The sequence below is a fragment of the Dendropsophus ebraccatus genome, chromosome 9 (assembly GCF_027789765.1).
Source record: "Dendropsophus ebraccatus isolate aDenEbr1 chromosome 9, aDenEbr1.pat, whole genome shotgun sequence".
NCBI lineage: Eukaryota > Metazoa > Chordata > Amphibia > Anura > Hylidae > Dendropsophus > Dendropsophus ebraccatus.
Window position 1 is genome coordinate 34,357,397 of NC_091462.1, and position 21,561 is coordinate 34,378,957.

General features: G+C 40.7%; 1 protein-coding gene across 2 annotated transcripts in view; it reads left to right on the plus strand.

Annotated features, from left to right (window-relative positions):
- MAP3K20 (mitogen-activated protein kinase kinase kinase 20) overlaps positions 1–20,323 on the plus strand; it is a 150,710-nt gene extending 130,387 nt beyond the window's left edge. For both annotated transcript variants that reach the window (XM_069982942.1, XM_069982943.1), the window contains exons 17-20: positions 13,556–13,672; positions 15,868–15,942; positions 16,798–16,942; positions 19,449–20,323. In XM_069982942.1, coding sequence (XP_069839043.1) covers positions 13,556–13,672; positions 15,868–15,942; positions 16,798–16,942; positions 19,449–20,143 — 1,032 coding nt within the window. In that variant the 3' untranslated portion in view covers positions 20,144–20,323. The remainder of the gene's footprint in view (positions 1–13,555; positions 13,673–15,867; positions 15,943–16,797; positions 16,943–19,448) is intronic.
- Positions 20,324–21,561: the final 1,238 nt, after the last annotated feature.

The window sequence follows — 21,561 nt, forward strand, 5'->3', positions numbered from 1 at the left end:
AAATGAACTACCGCAGAGAAAGGCCTTGATTTACCTTTAAAGGACAGTGTAAATCCTCTATAGGTGGGATACAGATTGACAGATTGCAGGTACACAGCCCAGACTGTCCCCTCTATCCTGCACGTAGCACCAGCTAAAACCCGTCCTCTTTCTGTGTGCTATCTTGCTGACTCTGTTACTAGAGATGGATTTGCCCTGACAACAGGCGGAAAACAGCAGATTGCAGAGAAGGGAGACACCTAGTGGCCAAGAGTTTTTTCTTACTGGAGTAAGGAATCATTTTTGGTAAATTAAGTGATTTTTTGCAGTATGTTACGAATCACATAGGATATCAGATGGAGGGAAGTCTTTTTAAACAAAAGTGAACATTTAAAGGAAATTTATCGGCTCTATATCATGCTCAGACCTCAAGGGTCAAAGAGGCTGTGCTGGGTGATGTGAATGCTAGGAAGATCTTTACTGTAGTCAAACTACCTGTCTCACTATTTAATAGGAGCTTTACTACACAAACCTGTTAGTTGTCTACTAACATACTGACTTGAAGAGCAAGTTGCAAAAATGTGAATGGATTAAGGGTTCTTTTACACAGCTCGACATGGGGCCGCGCAAGGGCGGAAACGAGTGCCAATCAGTGAGATTGATGCCCGTTTGCAAGTGGATTTACACGGCACAATTAATCGATCAGCTAGGCCGCACAAACAGTTCTTGTATAGTTTGTGCAGCCATGGAAACTGACAGCACAGGTATGCCTATATCCATGCTGTCAGTTTCCATATCACAGAAACAGTACATACTTACCTTCCTTGCTGCTTATGATCTTTCAATCCCATTCTCGGACTCTCCCGTCCTGCTTTCCTGCCACTGCTGTGTCTCCAAATTGTCACCTCCTCTGGCTGTCAATAGTTCTCCAGGAGGCGGCGGCCTGAAGATACAGCAGCAGCCAGAGGGCAGGAGGGGATGCCGGATCATGCAGCAGCGCAGAAGTTAAGTATGTACTGCTTGTGTGATCTGGAAACAGACAGCATGGATATATGCACATCTGTGCTGTCAGTTTCTGATTGCACAGGGAGATGTGTAGCCGATAGCGACAAATTTTACTGCAGTCCAAAAGATGTGATCAGCTGAGGATCAGGCATTTTCCCGCTCCTAGGCTGATCGCTATTACTTTTATACAGGGTTATAATAAGACGAAGAAACGCTTCTAGCATAGCTCCTGGCGGATAACCGGCTTGTGTAAATAGGCCATAACATGCCAATCAGAATTAGTACATGATGTAGTACAGTATATCATAGATACACCACTGGTGTTACGTATATGTAACGTAAGAATGATCAGGGGTACCTTTTATTAAATAGGTAATTCAGCATTGGAAAACACATGCTTTCTTCCATAAGTAGTTTCTCTTGTTCACAGCTTGTTTGCGGTATTGCACCTTCATTTCAGTAAACAGAGCCATGTTGTAATACCACAGACAACCTGAGTACAGGTGTGGCACCATTTTTGAAGAAAGTAGCTATGCTTTTCTAATCATAAATAACCCCTTTAAAGGGGTATTCCACTCAAACATAACTTTTCAAATCTTGCTGCCCATGGTGAGACTAACAATTCTTTCCATACTTGTTATTATCTATTCAGTCTCTTTCCCCCAGTTCTGAGCTGCTGCTTTTTGCTGAAGGCACAATAAACGATGTGAGAGTTTTTTTCTCTGTCTCTCCCTCCTCCCCCTCCCTTCTGAGATGGCTGATGTAAACAAGTCCCTATCTGCAACTTTGTAATGCTGGAAAATTAATCACAGTGAGGTGATCAGCAACTTGACCTAAGATTAACCCTACCTGCATTACAAAGAAGCCACAATGTTGCAGATAAAACCTGCCAGGGACTTGTTTACATCTGCTATCTTGGAGGGGGGAGACGGAGATAAAAGCTAAGAACTGGGGGAAGGAGACTGAATAAATAACAACAAGTATCGAATGAAATGTTAGTCTCGCCATGGGCAGCTAAATATGAAAAGTATGTTTGAGCGGAATACCCCTTTAAGATTGTAAAGGTACAAAAAATGTGCACAACATAATAGCACGCAAGACGGGGATAATATGATTTGTAGCAATGATCCATTTGTCCAAAATTTCGAAAATTAATTCAGGCCTGAAATCGGCTGATGATGTCACCTAAATTGTTCATGTATTATATTAAGCAGAATCTGTCGGCTGCCGTAGGGTTACCTTCAGTCGCCATCCCGTGTTCTGCATACAGATTGAAGCTCTCATCACTCCTGCTCCATTTCTTCTCATCCACCTTTGCAGTGGATTCTATTACAGGAGTATTTGTTGTGGTGTGACTAGAGCCTTCCATCTGTCAGGCTAGCACCCTGGTGTTCTAATTCAAATACTATAGAGCAAATGAGTTTCAGGCCCATTTTCCCATGTGAATGATGAAAAAATCAATTAATTCTGCAGAACGATGAAAGGGGGAAGAAGAAGAATAAAACGCCGAAAACATCAAATCAATTTTCTGTTATCATTTCTACTGGTTGGGGATGTGATAATAAAACCTTTATAATAGCGGAGCGGTGCTTGTATAATCCTCTGCAAATAACGGGCCAGATTTATCAATAACATCATAGGGACGGGCACCGGGGCCATGTACAAGCTGCTGTCAGGGATATGAGTGATATGTGTTAGGATCCGATCACATTACAACCGGAGCTTTACTTTTGGCATGGATGTGTGATGCTTATGCCAAACACGTGGCCCGGATAAGTGCACTTCTATGCAGCTGTGTTAATCTACTATTGACCTTCATTGTAAGAGACATTTATACTGCATACTATACTTTTTTGTGGCTATTCCTATCCTAGATTATTGAGTGGGCAGATGAACATATATTTTTGTCAAACGTATATCAGAGCGTAAATAGAATACAGTGGTACCTTGGTTTAAGAGTAACTTGGATTTAGAGCGTTTTGAAAGAAGAGCTCATAGTTTTTCAAAGAAGAGCTCCCTGTACTGGGTGGGAGGGGGAGCAGCATGGTCTGTAAAGCGGGGTCTACAGCTCTGTACTCTGACCCAGAAAGTCTCCCTTACCTTCCAAATCATAGCAGATCCACTTCAGGCAGGGGCTTGCATCAGGGGACATGACTGTGTTTGGAGGTAATATCTTCATAGCTGTAACCCCCCTCTCACAGAGTGCTGCATTTATGTGCCCACATCTGCCCTGCTCATTCCTTCATGCTCCCTGCAATCTCTGTCAGCCCTTGTGTTTTCCATCCTCTCCATCCCTGGTATAATGTGCCTGCACTCACACTCAGCTATACACACTGCTGCTATAATGTGTCTGCACTTACACTCAGCCATTAATACTGCTGCTATAATGTGCCTGCACTCACACTCAGCCATTCACACTGCTGTACACAAAAGTTTCTGTCACTGTCCTCCAGCACAGCTCTGTGATTCTAACTTCCTGATTGGTCCATGCTGAACACCCCCCTTTCCCATCGCTGTCATGTGACCACACAGACCTCTGACAGCAGCCCTGCTTCTCTATTCTAGCCTGTTGTACTACACTACTGCATTATGGGGATCTGCAGTTCCATCCTGTATTTACAAACTGCTGCTGTGTTTTCAGGTTTATGCCCTTATTATACATTATACTCCACATGCTGATTGCTATACTGTACAGTAACTTATAATATCACATATTCAGCTGCTTCTCATTGTTTGTTTCATCTGTTTTACATGATATTTAGAATAAAAAAAAATCATTATATTGGGGGAAGGGGGGGGGGGGTGGAACCAATTGTCTGCATATCAGTGATTTCTTATGGGAAAATTTGCTTTGGTTTAAAAGTTCTACACAGCCATGCCACTTTTGGTGTGCACTATATCTCTATGTCATGGCATGCCTGGAGTGTAAGCTTTTATAAGCCAAACATGCTGTTCTAGTAAGAAAGTTAATTGGTTTTAGGCACATATACTGGTGCCTTATCCCTATTATATGATACTAATGGGCACTAACAAGTTCTGCCTGCCTGTCCCCTTGAAAGACAAAACTTAGACGTGTCTCCACTGTATGCAGCATGGCAACCGTCTTAGCTCTTTTCAGAAACCTCTCTCTACCGGTCTCTACACTTCTATCACACTGGTAAGTGTGCAGAATATACACATGAATGGTGAGCTCTGTGTGTTCACAGCTCATTAGCATAAGCCTGTGTAGAACAAGGAGAACAGCGCCCCCCACTGTAATTATGACATATGTTAGGAGATCAGATTTAATGTCTCAAAGCTTTTGGCCTTATAGATGGCTAAGTCTTATATAAAGGATGTGCTATGAAAAAAAAATATTATTTCATCGTAACATAATATAGAATATTAACGTAATAAAGAATTTAAAAAATTAAATAAAATAATAAAGAATTCATATACGTATATTGCTGTAACTAAAGTTAAATAGCATATCAGACATCAAAAGCTGCATACTGGTAACTAATGTAGCTTGTGTTCACTTTATCCATGTTAAATAAACTCTATCTATCTATCTATCTATCTATCTATCTATCTATCTATCTATCTATCTATCACATACCTCCTATTATCTATCTATCTATCTATCTATCTCCTATCTATCTATCTATCTATCTATCTATCTATCTATCACATACCTCCTATTATCTATCTATCTATCTATCATCTATCTATCTCCTATCTATCTATCTATCTATCTATCTATCATCTATCTATCTATCTATCACATACCTCCTATTATCTATCTATCTATCTATCATCTATCTATCTCCTATCTATCTATCTATCTATCTATCTATCTATCTATCTATCTATCATCTATCTATCTATCTATCACATACCTCCTATTATCTATCTATCTATCTATTATCTATCTATCTATCTATCATCTATCTATCTCCTATTATCTATCTGTCTATCTATCTATCTATCTATCTATCTATCTATCTATCATCTATCTATCTCCTATTATCTATCTGTCTATCTATCACATATCTCCTATTATCTATCTATCTATCTATCTATTATCTATCTATCTATCTATTATCTATCTATCTATCATCTATCTATCTATCTATCTCCTATTATCTATCTATCTATCTATCTATCTATCTATCTATCTATCTATCTATTATCTATCTATCTATCTATCTATCTATCTATCTATCTATCTATGTGTATCCTATCATCTCTCTATCTATCTGTATCCTATCTATCTATCTATTATCTATCTATCTATTATCTATCTATCATCTATCTATCTCCTATTATCTATCTATCTATCTATCTATTATCTATCTATCTATCTATCTATCTATCTATCTATCTATCTATCTATGTGTATCCTATCTATCATCTCTCTATCTATCTGTATCCTATCTATCTATCTATCTATCTATCTATCTGTCTAGTGTGATCTGAATAGTATAATTTTGATGTTGTGTAGTCCTTGAACACAAACACACTAATATGTAGTAAAATGGTAATGCTTCAGGTTTGTTACCCTTTTTCAGGCAATTTTCCGCAATGGACGGGGCCGGAAGCAATGGCTATTTACCGCGTAGCGTAACTGCAGCTCCTGTTCAAGTCAATGGCAGTTGAGTTGCAGTAACCAGGTCAGGCCACTGCTAACTGCTTCCTGTCCTTTTGACTGTGTAGTGACTATGCACCCGGCCGATTAGTGACTGATGACCTGTCCTAAGGGTCCATTTACACAGAAAGATTATCTGACAGATTATCTGTAAAAGATTTGAAGCCAAAGCCAGGAATGGATTTAAAAAGAGGAGAAATCTCAAGCTTTCCTTTATGACCTGATCTCTCGTTATAGTCTGTTTCTGGCTTTGGCTTCACATCCTTGGCAGATAATCTGTCAGATAATCTTTCTGTGTAAATGGATCCTAGGAATAGGTCATGAATCTGTTTTGTCTGGAAATCCCCCATTAAAATATTGTGTGCTACACTGCAACAGAGCCCCATACCCATCAAGTAGCAATGCATTGTGTGTTCTGATACCTCCCTATAATGTCCAGGACCACATCCTTCTCTTCAGCTCCATGAACGCTCCTGAACCTGTCCCACTGTCCTTCCTTGGAGCACTTTTTATAGCTTTTTGCAGTGTTGTTGCAGTGCACAGTGCACAAGAAGCACCCCATAAGATCTGCTGGTTTGGAGATTCCCTGATCCTTATACTTTCCTACTGACTATTCTCTTGCCATCTAATATTCCCCCTCCCCTTATCTGCAGAGGCCATTGTCAGGAGATGATCAGCGCCATTCACTTCACCTGCCAGTGGTTTTAATGTTATGGCTGATCAGTGTATATCCTATTCACCATCACACAGTACACAATAGCAGAGTTGGAGTCAATTACTCTGGGATCTCCTCTAAGCTGCCTTTTAATTCCCAGTGTATCAGGCTCATCACAGAGTCTGAACACGCTTCAAGCTGTGACTGTTTTATCCTTCATAACTACAGTATGTCAAACAAAAAAAAAAAAAAAAACATACACACGCAAGTTTACCGGAAAAAAAAACTAACCTGACACTAAAAAAAAGAAAAAAATAATACAACGATCGGTCGGACTTCCCGCCCCAATTAAAAGTGCTGCGTGGAAAAGCGCATTATTCTGCCTTTCTTCATTTCGGCGACGTGTCAACCAGTCATGAAAACATGTCAGGACCTTTATAAACATGTCAGGCCCGATGATGTTTTTCAAAGCGATTTCCCCTATCCCGGACAGGCGTATTGTGCCATTAAAAAGTATGCTTCATTTGGCTCGTTTCAATGTAATCTTTTCGAATACCCCAAAGGCAACGAAACAGAGAGGAAAAAAAAAAAAGAAGAAGAAAAAAAAAAGAAAACGCAACCTTGTCTGCGCAGTGTCTAGTTAGTAGCAATCCCGCCTGACCTTCGACACGCGCCATTGTTAAGGGTATAATACATTTACATATTTTGCAATAAAACATCAGTCATTTGCATTACAGTGTCAAGATTTTTATTTGATTCTTCCACCTAAAAATGACTCTTTCCCCCCCCCCCTTTCTTGTATTTAAAAAAATAAAATAAAATAAAAAATAGGGAAAAAAAAGAAAAAAAAAAAAAACCAACTACTCTAAGCTTGTTTGAGAATAATCAAAAATTGGCCATTTAGCTTGAAGTCATTTTCTTTTCAAAAGGCAAATGTTATTTAATCTTTCAGCTGTTCATTGTGCCATCATAAATACTTTCTTTTCAGCACAGTTGTGGGGACTGAAATGAGCCCACTAATTGCCTCCCATTTCGACTGACATGTGGTGGTTTAGTGGAAAGGAATCACAGCGGGGAGAAGGAAATGGGAGGCTGAGAAAATGGGAGCTAATTATTTTCTCTGCCTCATGTCAGGCTCTGTGTCAGCCTTGTTTTTACAAACTGGAAGGTTTAGCACTAAATAAAACAAACTGGCGTCATGTTTTCATATACTGGCAGTGTCACGAAACCAGCTGCACATCTCAAAGACAATATAATGCCTGCATTTGTACGGACACCATCTGACAGTAACTGTGAGCCACTACTAATGAGGATATCACAGTGATGCCAAGTGAAAGGTGCTGAATAATTTATGATTCTACATCAGTACCGCAATAGTCCTTTACATCATTACCAGACATTGTTTTCCTGAAGAGATTAAAACATCCCTTTTTTCGTCTCCAGACCCTGGAACCTACATTTTTTGCTAAGAGAGAGGACTATTAATGGAATTTCGGGAGAAGAGATCCCCTCGTCGGCCCCGGTGGGACAAAGCTTTTTTGGAGGGTCACGACACGCCGGCTATAAAGAGCAAATTATTCTCACTTGTATTAGCTAGAATTTTTTTTTTTTTTAAAAAAAGAATAAAGCGAGTCGGGTTTAACATAATGAAAAATAACCCAGGTGCCGTAGATGAATGTTCGACTGTTATGACTTGGAAACAGCGGGTCTCAGCAGCTGAGCTAGATAATGGCAAAGAATTTACAGGAGATGACGGGAGCTCTCCGCGTCAACATGTTACTACTTTTAATAACAGCGGGGAGAATTGTTTTTTCTCTCTCTCTTTTTTTTCTTCTGTGGTATCGGAGAGACCGTAGTGATGGATGAGATGGGGATTTGACCTTTTAAACTGAAAAAGGCTTAAAGTTTTGGGATAAGTTGTGCGTAGTGGAGAAGGGGATGGAGAGATCCGCCTGGAAATCTTTAGAGGGCATGTACTTACTAGGCATAGATTTGGAATAGGGTGGAGTGTGCCGTCAGCGGCCCTCTTTGCCTATTCACAAGCTCAGTTGTTCGCTATCTGGAGACATGAAGGTGATATACAGATGTCTCCGATTTATTTATTTCCAGCTGCAGATTATTGTTATTGCTTTTTTTTTATTTCTTTAGTTTCATCCCTTTTAAAGGGGTAGTGCGGCGCTCAGAAATTATTCACAGAATAACACACATTACAAAGTTATACAACTTTGTAATGTATGTTATGTCTGTGAATGGCCCCCTTCCCCGTGTCCCACCACCCCCACCCGTGTACCCGGAAGTGTGGTGCGCTTTACATACCTGTCACGTGCCGACACCAGTCTTCTATCTTCATTCAGCTACGTCTTCTTCGGGCGGACAGCGAACAGCTCCGACTGTTCCGAATGCCGTCCGCCCTCTGCAGCGTCATCCGATGCTCAGCCGCGATTGGCTGAGCATAACTGTGCTCAGCCAATCGCGGCTGAGCACAGTTGTGATGCGGCGGAGGGGGGACGGGCGGCACAAGATGACGTTTGGCACAAGATGGTGGACAGCCCTCGACACGGATCAGGTAATGTATAATGCACCACACTTCCGGGTACACGGGTGGGGGTGGGGGACACAGGGAAAGGGGCGATTCACAGACATAACATACATTACAAAGTTGTATAACTTTGTAATGTGTGTTATTCTGTGAATAATTTCTGAGTGCCGCACTACCCCTTTAAGACTTTGTATATTTAACCTTATTACAAAAGTGGGCATTATAAAAATGTATAATATAGTCACACAAGGGTGTGTGTACATAGCAACTGATATTTTACACAAAGGACATCTACAATGGTTTCTTTAATATTCCTGTATATACCAATAAATTTAAGTTACCTGCCTAATGTTGGGTAGGTCCCGCTTGTTGTGCCTCTATAGCATGGACTGCACAAGACTAATGCAGTGTGGGGAGGCCGAACTGTTAGGGTTCAGCAGCACTCTCCGGACCTTAACACTCGCCATCTGACTCGTCGTGGCTGCAGAGGTTGGATACAGCCCTAGACCATGGTCACACAACATATATTTTCATAAAAGTGCGGCTGTTGTTGCCGATTGCAACAATGGCCATACTTAATACGAAAATATACGCTACCTTTCCTTCTATGGAGCGTATACACATAGTATATGCTCCGGCCGGGATCCCCAGCGGCGCAGTAGAAAACTCACATATCAAAAAAACTGTCCGTGCACATAGTGGAGCGAGCGGCTCTGGACGCTCGTTCCATAGTGTGCAGTTGGGAGTTCTGATGTGGGCATGCACAGATGCACCCCCATCAGATCTCTGCGGTGCTGGAGATCATCCAGGATGATCTTTTTTAGAGACTGGCTGTTCCGTGAGCTGGCCGTATTATGGAACGGCCGATCTCTTACTACATGTGAACATAGCCCTAGGGAGGCCTGGAATACATGGATGCAGCCATAGACTGTATCCAACATTTGCAACCGTGGAAAGTCAAATGCCAAGTTCAGAGAATGTTGTAAAACTCGAAAAACCCGAAAAGTTCGGCCTTTCTGCTCAACACTGCACAATCTCTGTAGGTGTCCTGTGGTATCTGGTACCAAGATGTTAGCAGCCGATTCTTTAAGGGCTGTATTACACAGTCCAACTGCTGCCCGATCTTCTAGTTCGGCTCTTGTTTACAAAGCCTATTACACTGGGGTTGAACAAACGATTGTAGTGTCCCAGTACAGGTGGTGCACTATGGGAGGCATTTATTAAGTCCAGCGTTTTTTACGCCGGACGTAAAAATGCCCCCGCAGCTCCGACGCTACGGAGATTTATGTAGAGGCGGACTGCCACTACATAAATCCCGTGCGCGCCGTTGCGCACCGCCGAAAACCTACGCCAGCTGAGGACTGGAGTAGGTTTTCGGCGTACATTTTGGCGGAACGGATGGTAAATCGTCCATTCGGCCCACTTTCCGCCCCTTTTCCGCCCCCTTTCCGCCCACTGGCGTACTCGGCGGAAAGTGCCGATTTGCGAATGTTTTATAGACACATTCGACTTTGTTCGGGTGCTTTGTCAGGAGCTTCATCCGCAGCTTTTGTTGCTACTTCTATATTATTTCACAGCAAGAACATGGTTCTACCTACTGTATGAATTGTATAAATGACATTTAGATCTTTTATCATATTCATAGAAAACTTCTTCAGCTACAACCCGCACATAAGTGACACTACACATGGTAAAGCGAGCGCAATCAAAACCTTGTTATGACTATATCCCCCATTTTTTTTATAATTTTTTTTTATCTTCAAGTGTCATTTCTGGCTTATGAATGTATTTTTATTGCATGAGAGAATCCGTCTGCATGAAACATCATTATTCATAGCACATCACACATTTTATGCTAAATTAATCCATCAAATGTTTAGGCTTCTGTAGTCCATGTGCTTCAAATTAATTGTTGATCAATGCTTTACATGCCTCACAGGCAAATAAGGAAATTTCCTGACCCATGGCACGCTGTGTATTCAGTTTGTATTTGTTAAGTGGAGATAAAAAATTGTCTGTTATTTTCAATGTGTTTTATTTTTATGTCATTTTGTTAACTTATGATCAGCCATAACATTAAAACTAGGGGGTGAATAACATGGACTATCTAGTGATAATGGTGCCTCTTGGAAAAATTGGATGTATATTCCCATAGGAAACATCTCCTGCTGTCCAGACTGGAAAGAATACACCACTTCCTGCAGGATATACAGCAGCTGATAAGTACTGAATGATTGTTTAATAGAAGTAAATTACAACTCTCTGGCACCAGTTGATTTGAAAGATTTTTTTTTTTTTTTTTTTTTTTGCTGTACTGTTTTTCTCCACCATGGATCTAATAATTTCCTGGTTCATTCTCTAAACTGTGACCTTGCTTGGTGTACACACTTTCAAACAGCCCCCCTTGCTCGCCAGCTATTGGAACTTCTTCAGTATGGAAAGAAGACAAGCCAGCAGGAGCAGTGTTTTGCTCTGGGCAATATTTTGCTGGGAAACCATTTAAGTGGATATTACTGTGACCCTTACCATGTACCTAAGCATTGTTGGGGTGTACCCCTTCGTGGCAGCAGGATTCTCTAATTGTAGGGCTTCTTTCAGCAAGATAATGTCCCACCACATTGCAAACATAGTTCAGTAATAGATTAAGCAGCCTGGCAAAGTTCAAGATGTGACTCCATATTCCTGAGACCTCTATCAGATTGAGCATCTATCCATGGAGGCCGCATCTGACAACTTACAAGACTTGTTGTCAGTTTTTGCTGACCAGAGTAAAGTCATTGTACAATAGGGCTTCTTACCTTGAATTTGGAGATAAGAAAACTCTTATTTCAATCTGTTGCTCCAGCACTGAGATATAAGCTTTAGAAGTTTTATACAGGTTAGGAAATAAAGCCCACAGGGAGATCCCATGGGCTGTAAAAGTGTGCAGGTTAGTTAGGAGAGAAGGGGCTGAGCATTGCTGAGCTTTTACATGCCAGGAGAACACCCCATAGACTTTATCTCTTAATTTGCATAACATTGTAAAGCTTATATCTCAGCGCTGGAGCAACGGATTGAAATAAGACTTATATCTCCTTATACAGGGTAAAAGTCCTAGGGGGGATTTACCAAAGGGTGTAAAATATACACTGGTGTAAACTGCCCATAGCAACCAATCACAGCTCAACTTTCTGCTCTGGTTAAATAAAGAGGAGCTGTGATTGGTTGCTCTGGGCAGTTTACACCAGTGTGTATTTTACACCCTATGATAAATCTGGTCCCTAGTCTAGATTGTCTTTACTTTAGTCAGCAAAATCAGCTAACATGTCTTCTTTAAAGGATCAACTGCTAATATTTTGATATGTCAGATACCACAGGACACCTTCAGAAGCTTTGTGTCTCAATGGGCCTCAATGGGTCAAGTTTTTTGGTGGCACAACAAGGGGGACCTACTAAACACTGGGCATGTGGTTTTAATGTTATGGTATTTTGGAACACTATAGAAACTTTTATACATGTCCTTTAAAGTGTCACTGTCGTTTAAATTTATTTTGCAGAAATCAATAGTACAGGAAATTTTGAGAAACTTTGTAATGAGTTTATTAGCCGAAAAATGCATTTTCATCATAAAAAAAAGCAGTTTGAAGCTCTCCCCCCTGTCTTCATGGTTCTCTATAAAGAGGGGAGCGGTGGAGGGAGATGAGGCACCAAAACAGGACAACAAAGTTAATTTACAGCTACATCACCGGGCTATCTCCTCTGAAGTCAGCCCTGACCTCTGAATACCATTTTCACACAGGTCCTGCTGTGTAATCTTTTGTTCTCTGCTGGCGACTAATCTCCCTCCTCCCCCCTCCCCTCTCCATAGAACAGACAGGGCTCGACTGATGTAAAAGAGTTGAGATTTCCTGATAACGAGCAGTGAATGAGAGGAGCGAGGGGGGGGGGACCTGGGAAAAAAATTTTGATTGCAGATTTGCCTAATAAACCCAATAATAAAGCTTCTTAAAATTGCCTGTACTATTGATTTCTGCATAAAAAAACCGACAGTGACACTGAACACAGCATCAAATCTGCACCATCAAATCTGCTGCGGATCCTGTAGGTGTGAACGCACCCTAAGAGGTCTTGTGGGTGTGATATCTAAACATAACTAGATATAACTATACTGGATTACACTATATCTAGTTATAACTATACTGGATGACACTTATACTAACTGTATATTGCCTAGGATATAGGGACTAATGAGTGCTCATCACCTATTGTGGCAGCCCCTTATCATATGCTTTGTTAGGGAATGTTTAGTAAACTCAAGTACCATGTATCATGCCTAAGTGCAGAGTCACACTCAAGGCAGCATAAGTGGTACTATATGGGTATAGATCAGAGGCCAGGGCTGAATAGTTTTTAAAAAAAAGTAGATAGCATTGTCCCATTTCATAGACGTAGCACAAAGTCTGCTATTTGGTTGGTGCATGCTGATGAGGCACCAATATCACAATATCATACTGACTGCATATACACCACTGTGAGTAGTGTCACTATTGTATTGACGGGTACTACTTGGACTGGTATAGACATTGCGTCCAGATCATTCATAGTTGTGGCAGTATGATAACACAAGTATCCATCCCTCCTTTTCAGCTTAGAGTGGGGATCCCAGTGTGAGCCTCAGGAAGTTGAAAGGGCCATTACAGCCGATAATCGCTTGGTGTAATAGAAGGCAATGGTGAGCCGACATGATTTAACCAGTTTATCTTTATTTCAGGATAGTAAATGGAAAATGTACATGGAACTTGATGGAGATGAAATTGCAATAACGTACATAAAGGATGTGACATTCACCAGGAGTCAGTCAGAGGCTGAGGCTCTGCGGATGTGCAAAGTAAGTGATGTGAAAAATCTGAGCATCCGACCATGTAACATGTAACCCTAACCTCCGAAGACATCATCCAGGAGGGATGAGTATCAGAATGTCTGGAATCCAATGCTAGACACTTAGGCTCCGTTCACATGGAGTAAAAGTGGCAGAATTCCACGGCTAATCCCGTCAGCCTCCGTGTCATAATGACAGTCTATGGGAGGCTCGCGCGCCTCCTCTCTCTGCTCTGTAGAATGGACATGTCAGCGTGGAGAGAAGCGGAGAGAGGAGGCGCGAGAGCTTCCCATAGACTGTCATTATGACACTGAGGCTGGGGGAATTCTGCCACTTTTAATCCGTGTGAACAGAGCTTTAGGGAGGAATTTATCAAACTGGTGTATAATAGAATTGTCTTAGTTGCCCCTAGCAACCAATCAGATTCCCCTTTTTATTCCTCACAGATTCTCTGAAAAATGAGCCAGTTTCACTTTACACCAGTTTGATAAATCTCCCCCTTAGTACTAAATGGCTTTCAACTACTGTCACACATGGAACCTTGACGGTTATCTTGGCCGACACTAGCGATCTCTCTAGTAAAATACTCTGAGCACTTTCTTAGTATCGTGTTCTATTCTGTCCTTGCCATCTTCCTTCCCTTCTCCTGTCCCTTGCACAGTCCCTGTAATTTGCTCATAATTGACTGTCCCTTGTATTTTTTCACCGGAATTCCCCTTTAAGTTGAAATACCTTGGAATAGGATTCACTGGTGAGCCAGGATTAACTAGCTTCTGCACAACAGGCTTTGCTGGCAGGAGAATCTCACAGCAGTTCTTTCTCTGGCTAAGCCAGGATTAGAACTAGGCAGACTCTTTCCCTGCTCTAGTCAGGGCTGACTAGTTTGTGCCCTCTGGAGAGAGAGAATTGGAGTAAGAGATTACTCCTATTAAACATTGTAGAGGCTTCTGGCCAGAAGTTTGCCTGAGGGAAGGTCATGTGACCTGCTTCTCATGCATGGTTACATACTATTCCACCAGAGGTGGCAGCACAAAGAAAACTGCCGTAGCATGACTTTGTACCTTAGCGTATGGATATGTTAAGCAGCATAAAGCAATGCAGCCATGAGATAATGCATATTCACACTCTAACCTATATGCAACAGTACCAAGTCAGCGTGTAACGGGACACTGCAGAAAGATACCATTAACATCTTTATTGATATGATTGACCAAGATGGCTACTAATGCACAAGATTGCAACCTTCAAAGTACCTCATATCATAGGAATAAATTAAGAAATATGTAAGAGTCTGGGAACACAGGAAGCAACCTCCCAGAGGACACTTCAGGCTGCGCACACAAGGTTGAATCAAAACTTTTATCCGTGGTCACTTGTCTAGCATGACCTTCCATCTAATCTGTGTAAAGTGCTTTACCCTTCACTTATCTAGCACTGTCAGCAGTTTTGTTGTCAGATTCCCCTTTTAATGAATGAGAATCCTGACCTGCATCAGACCCATTTAAGAAAGTGTCACTGTCATTAATTTTTTTTTTTTTGCAGGAAGCAATAGTACAGGCGATTTTAAGAAACTTTGTAATTGGGTTTATTAGCCGAAAAATGATTATTTTATCATGAAAAAGCAGTTTGAAGCTCTCCCCGTCTTCATTGTTCTCCTATGGAGAGAGGGAAATGAGAGACCAAAACAGGACAACAAAGATTTAATTTACAAATACATGACCCGCTATCTCCTCTGACAGTCAGCACTGACCTCTCTGACCTCTGAATACCGCTGTCATCCAGCTCTGTGCCTGTAATGCTTTGTTCTCAGCTCTCTGCTGCCGACTCATCTCCCTCCTCCCCCCTACCCTCTCTCTAGAACAGACAGGGTTGTGTCTGATGCAACAAGTCACAATTTCTTGATATTTTGCAGTGGATGGAAAAGAGGAGGGAGGGGGGGACCTGGGAAAAGTCATTTTAAATGCAGATAATGGCATATTTGCCTAATAAACCCAATTACAAAGTTTCTTAAAATCGCCTGGACTATTTATTTCTGCAAAAAAAAAATACGACAGTGACTTTTTAAATATATACGAGAAAGTAGAGAAGTGATTACCATACATAATGTGGACAATGGATAGATGGCGTACAGAAAAATGTTATCATTTCAGTTATTATCTAATAAAATAATATGTTGGATATTGTTTCTCCTATTTATTCCTCAGCCACCATTCGTAATGGAGAAATGGATTGTGGGAATCTCGGAGAATGAGTCTGTAGAGTGCATCGTGAGCTACGAGGTAAGCTTAAAGGAAATGTTTATTCTAATCTGTTTCTGTTCTCTATAATAATTTTTTTATTTCACTTTTTGTACATTATTATGGGGGTGGCCATCTTGCCTTAGTGACATGCTTTACAGCAATACTCATGGACATAGACGACAATAGACAATCTCTGTCCCCTTGAGATGAATGTGACGCATTACTGAGTGTGATCTGTGACCTGTGAAGAGGTCATTCCACAGGGAGCGGCTATTGTTTCCTCTACTAGTGTCACATGTCACTGCAATACTCTATAGATGACTTTACAGCAGCCTCCTTTTATCAGCACAGACACAACAGGAAGTCTCAGCATAGTTTTAGCCCCAGTGGTGAGAATAAAAACGGCAAGATTTAAGGATTATTTCATAATATAGATAGAAACATTTTAAATTTTCACCAATTGTCACCAAAAATTCCTAAAAAATATGTTTAACATAAAAACATTATTTATACAATATTCCATTTTTTTGATGACACATTCCCTTTTACAAAGGCATGCATGTATGCAAAAATAAACTTTATTAATACTAAGAACAGGGAAAATAGTTGAGGATTTGTCTGTGTGGAGTTCCCCTTTAAGCCTGTGTGCACATTTATATAACACAGGAACATTCTGCCAGACTGCTAATAGACAATCTGGAAACCTGAAATGATAGCCAGAGTGAATGGAGGACTGTAGCCAGTTGGCTGTGCACTACCTAATAAAATCGCATTTATAGTATGTATGTATCTGTTTTGTTCTTCTGTTGTTTTTGGTTAATTTCAGTGCAGAATGTTTATTGAGCTGTTTAGTTGGGTTTTTTTCTCATTTTTTTTCTTTATATCTACCAAAAGAGTGATGTCAGAACTCCTAAATTAACCAAACACATTCATAAAATTCACTGGAACAAGATGAAAAACCAAGATGCAGTGAAGCCGGTCCAACTTGCCATTAAGTCGTCGCTGCTAAATTCTGAGACCAAGCCTAATGATGATTCAAGTAAGAGCCTCAGATTACAAAATGAAACGCTGGAACAGTATAAAGAAACTCAGCGCTTATTAATACCGAGGTGTACAATGCTGAGTAGTAGACCACAATGAAGAATATTATGTAAAATATCCGGCTGACGTTTTACTAAATTATCAAATGGGAGTGTTTATGTATGTAATTGTGAGGGATATCTTCATTCTATATTCCCATAGTGTCTATACTCCCAGATGTGTGATAGGGTGTCCAATAAAAGGTTAAAAGAGTTTTCCAGTGAAGATTTTATTACAGCTTGTTTAAATTATGGGATCTTAGAGATCAGGCAACCCTGACTATTAGTCTTCTGCCCCTGCACCATGTGTTACTATAGTGGAAAGTGCTTTACAAACTGGGACCTTTAAAGCGACTCTGTACCCACAATCTGACCCCCCCCCCCCCCCAAACCATTTGTACCTTCGGATAGCTGTTTTTAATCCAAGATCTGTCCTGGGGTCCGTTCGGCAGGTGATGCAGTTATGGTCCTTAAAAACAACTTTTAAACTTGCAGCCCTGTGTCAAATTGGCGTGGCCTAGAGTGACTATGCATTAGGCTTGCACTGCCTCTTCGTCCCTCCTCCCCACCCTTTTCACCATTAGGAATGCTCCAGGCAAGTTTTCTACTATTCATCACCTGTGTGAGCACGGCACATGGGCTGGATCGTTAAGGCACCTGTGCAGTGTTCAGACAAGTGAGGAATAGAATAAATTCTGCCAGAGCCATTCCTAATGGTAGAGAGGGCGGGGAGGAGGAACGGAGATGTGGTGCAAGCTTAGGGCTTAGGCACTCTAGGCCACGCCAGTTTGACACAGGGATGCAAGTTTAAAAGTTGTTTTTTACGACAATAACTGCATCACCTGCCGAACGGACCTCTGGACAGATCTTGGATTAAAAGTAGCTATCCGAAGGTACAAGCAGATTGAGGGGGCAGATTGTGGGTACAGAGTCGCTTTAAAAGGAATGTACCACCAGGTACATCAATTTGTGTTTTTTTTACATTAACAGACCTGCATGGAGATGCCAGTGGTTCGGTCCTTTTTTTGAACTACCATCGGGTTCCCGCACACAGTGCCAATCTATTCCCGAGCACCAGCCTGGTATGAAGCAATGAGGACAGGCCCGTCAGTGATTCTAATGGAGCCGCGTCACAGAGGGGAGGGGGTTTCATCACACTGGGGATCAGCGAGGCCCACCCCCGGTGGTTCTTTCCTGGCCCTGTTTAGGAATAGACCGGCGCCATGTGCGGGAATCAGGTGGTTCAAAAAAGGACCAAACCACTGGCATCTCCGCGCCGGTCTGTTAATGTAAACAACCCAAAGCAATGTATCTGGTGGTACATTCACTTTAAAGTAAAGTCTGTGGGCTTTCGAATACAGATCCTGTAAGAATAAATCCTTGACATCCTGATGTTTGTTGTAAATGAGCGTCAATCTCATAGATGGGTGATTGTTTACCGAGCCTAATACATGGCTGGAGCACTACGCAGGGAGGGCCACATGAATGATCACAGCCTTTGCTGCCATTGCTTGTCGGCCACACCTCATCTATTACATGTGAGATGTAGCTTATTCATTGGCTGATCACTGTCCCTATTATACAAGGTGATGTCAGCCTCGTCGCCCAATAGTCACACCAAGTAGTATCTGTCTTTCTTATTAAATCTATAAGAGTGACTAATATGGCTGCCAGAAAATAACTTAAGTATTTGGTAACTTTTTTTTTACAGTTTGCGTTATTTTATGTTTTGTTTGGGGTTTTTTTTTGTACAAAATAAGGAAAACAAACATGAAGATAGATAGATAGATAGATAGATAGATAGATAGATAGATAGATAGATAGGAGATAAATAGATAGATAGATAGATAGATAGATAGATAGATAGATAGATAGGAGAGAGATAGATAGATAGGAGATAGATAGATAGATAGATAGATAGATAGATAGATAGATAGATAGATAGATAGATCCCTGAAGTTACTTTACAGTTATCTTTCTAAGACCTCAGACAATGTAATAAATAGACTACAGATCTCTGTGAGTTACCACCAAGGGGCAGTGTTACTCCCTGGGAGTTAGAACAATCTGCAGGCTAAATATTGAGAGCATCTCGTGATTTTTTTATTTGGTAATTACATTTTAATAAAGTTAATTACAAGTGGTACTTTTTGCCACATTTTTTTTTTTTTTGCAGTTTCAGATGGAAAAATTAAGATTCCTACATTTCGGTATCATTAATTTGCAAGTCAAATACTTGTAAAAGAGAACTGCATGTGTAAAGATTAACAGGGACAAAGATAGTTGAAGTAATATGAATATTGGGATTGGTTAAAACAATAAAATAAGCTTGTGATCATGTATTGTTAAAAATCGCTTCATCTAATAGGACCCTTAAAGTTACATTCATTCATTGTAATGATTCATATGTTGTTTCTTTTTTTTTTTTTTTTTCACCTTCACTGACAGTATTTTGTTTTCCTACAGATGTTGACAGCCGATGGATCTACACTTTGAGAATGCGTCAGAGGGCCGTGCATACGTCTTCTCCGCATTCCACTGGCTTACCGCGTTCTCAGTCTTCCAGCCTCACCAACCTATCCCAAGTGTTACCCTACCTTCACAACCAAGATTCTTATGCTGCTGCCGTCAGACGAGCACGCATCACGGAGACATTACAGGTCACACCTATCAATTACTCCCGCAGCAACTCACCAACACAATTGAGTTTGACCAAAAATCTGTCTTCCTTGTCTATCCAAAGTTCTAAAGGCAGCAGCGCATCAAGTACAGCTTCCGATAGCCCCTCCGAGAGAGAAAGGGCCAGAAAGAGGGTAAGCAACACCTACTACCATCAAAACTATAATAACGCATCAACGCAAAGAAGAATGGATAAGAAAACCCCCCAGATGAGCAATGGAAAATATAAATCATATACTACAGCACAAAATAGTCCAAGATACCATGACTATAAGCCTCATAGAACTAGCCAAAACCAAAGTAGACACATACCAGGAATGCCAGTGCCACCCTCCGATGCTGCTAACGGAGAAGAAAGCAAAAGTAATAATGATGGAGGATGGATAAAGGTGGAGTATTCCAAGAAAAGTCATAAACCACAGACAACAAGCAAGACGAAAAAAGAGAGACCCAGGACGTCTAGTCGTAGTAGTCGTCAATAGTATCAATTCAGACCTACTATTTATTTTTAAAGATGCTATAGTTTTATCTAATTTAATTGGATGCTTGAACATCAAATATATATTTTATATTAAATATATATTTTATATATTTATATTTTTACATAAACATTGGACATGGTGTCTCTATTTGTACGCATATTACAACCTGGAAATAAACATATGGGGTTCTTAATTTTTTTTTCTCAGTTTGGTTATTTTAAATAAAACTTCGACAGAAATAGACAATCTGAGAACATCTACCTTGGGCTACCCCCTTGGCTTACATGTAAATACATATTGAAATAGTTATGTATATTATCAATTACTATTCTAAAGTTCACTATTGTAAGCCAGCTTAAATCAGCATTGGGTTTTTATGTAACTGTAGCAATGTTGCCATTGCTACATTGCTACAAGGGATTGTCCAGAATAAGAAAATTGTGGCTTTTTTTTTTAATAGTGTCATGCCTATTCATAGTATATATGCACATTTTAGAGCAGGTATGTCAAACTCTGGCCTGTGAGTGAAATCTGTTCTGCAGTGCCATTATTTTTAACCCGCCAAGGAAATCAATTGATTTCCTAAAGCTGGCCCGCCATTGTTGCATCGGATTATAATATGAGCGGGACATTATCATAATATGTGGGACATTATTGCGAGGGATGACTTTTATACAGAGCACTATTGGGAGGGCTGAATACTATATGGGCACCATTACGGGGCTGACTACTATATGGGGCACATTGGGAGGAATAACTACTATATGGGGCACTGTTGGGAGAGCTGACTACTATATGGGGCACATTGGGAGGAACAACTACTATATGGAGTACTATTGGGAGGGCTGACTACTTAATAGGGCACTATTGGAGGCTGACTACTATATGGGGCAACATTGGGAGGAATAGCTATTAAATAGGGTAGTATTGGAAGAGCTGACTACAATATAGAGCACTACTGGGAGCACTGACTACTATGTGGGACACTATTGGGAGGGCCACGCACTGCTATGACAATGCCAGGAATGCTGCATGAATGCACAAATAAATATTAAGGTTGGCCTGAGATTTTGTCTAGTTTTTCAATTTTGCCCCACTCTGTATTTAAGTTTGACAACTCTGCTTTAGCGTTATTCACTTCAGTATAGCTAAATGGAGGTGCACTATACTGCATATAAAGGGGTTTTTTTTCAACTAAATGGAGGTGCACTATTTTTAGCCATAAGCATGATACTTTGTACATTTACAGAAATCCTGGTTCTTTCAGAGGTTGCTATAGAAGAAACAGTGTGTGATGTAGGAACAACTACCAATGTTCTGCTTCATTTAAGCCTAATACTGTATTCCAGTTTAACAATTTAAACATGACACCAAGCATTGGAATTAATTAGAATTAACTGCTTCATATTCAAAGTGTC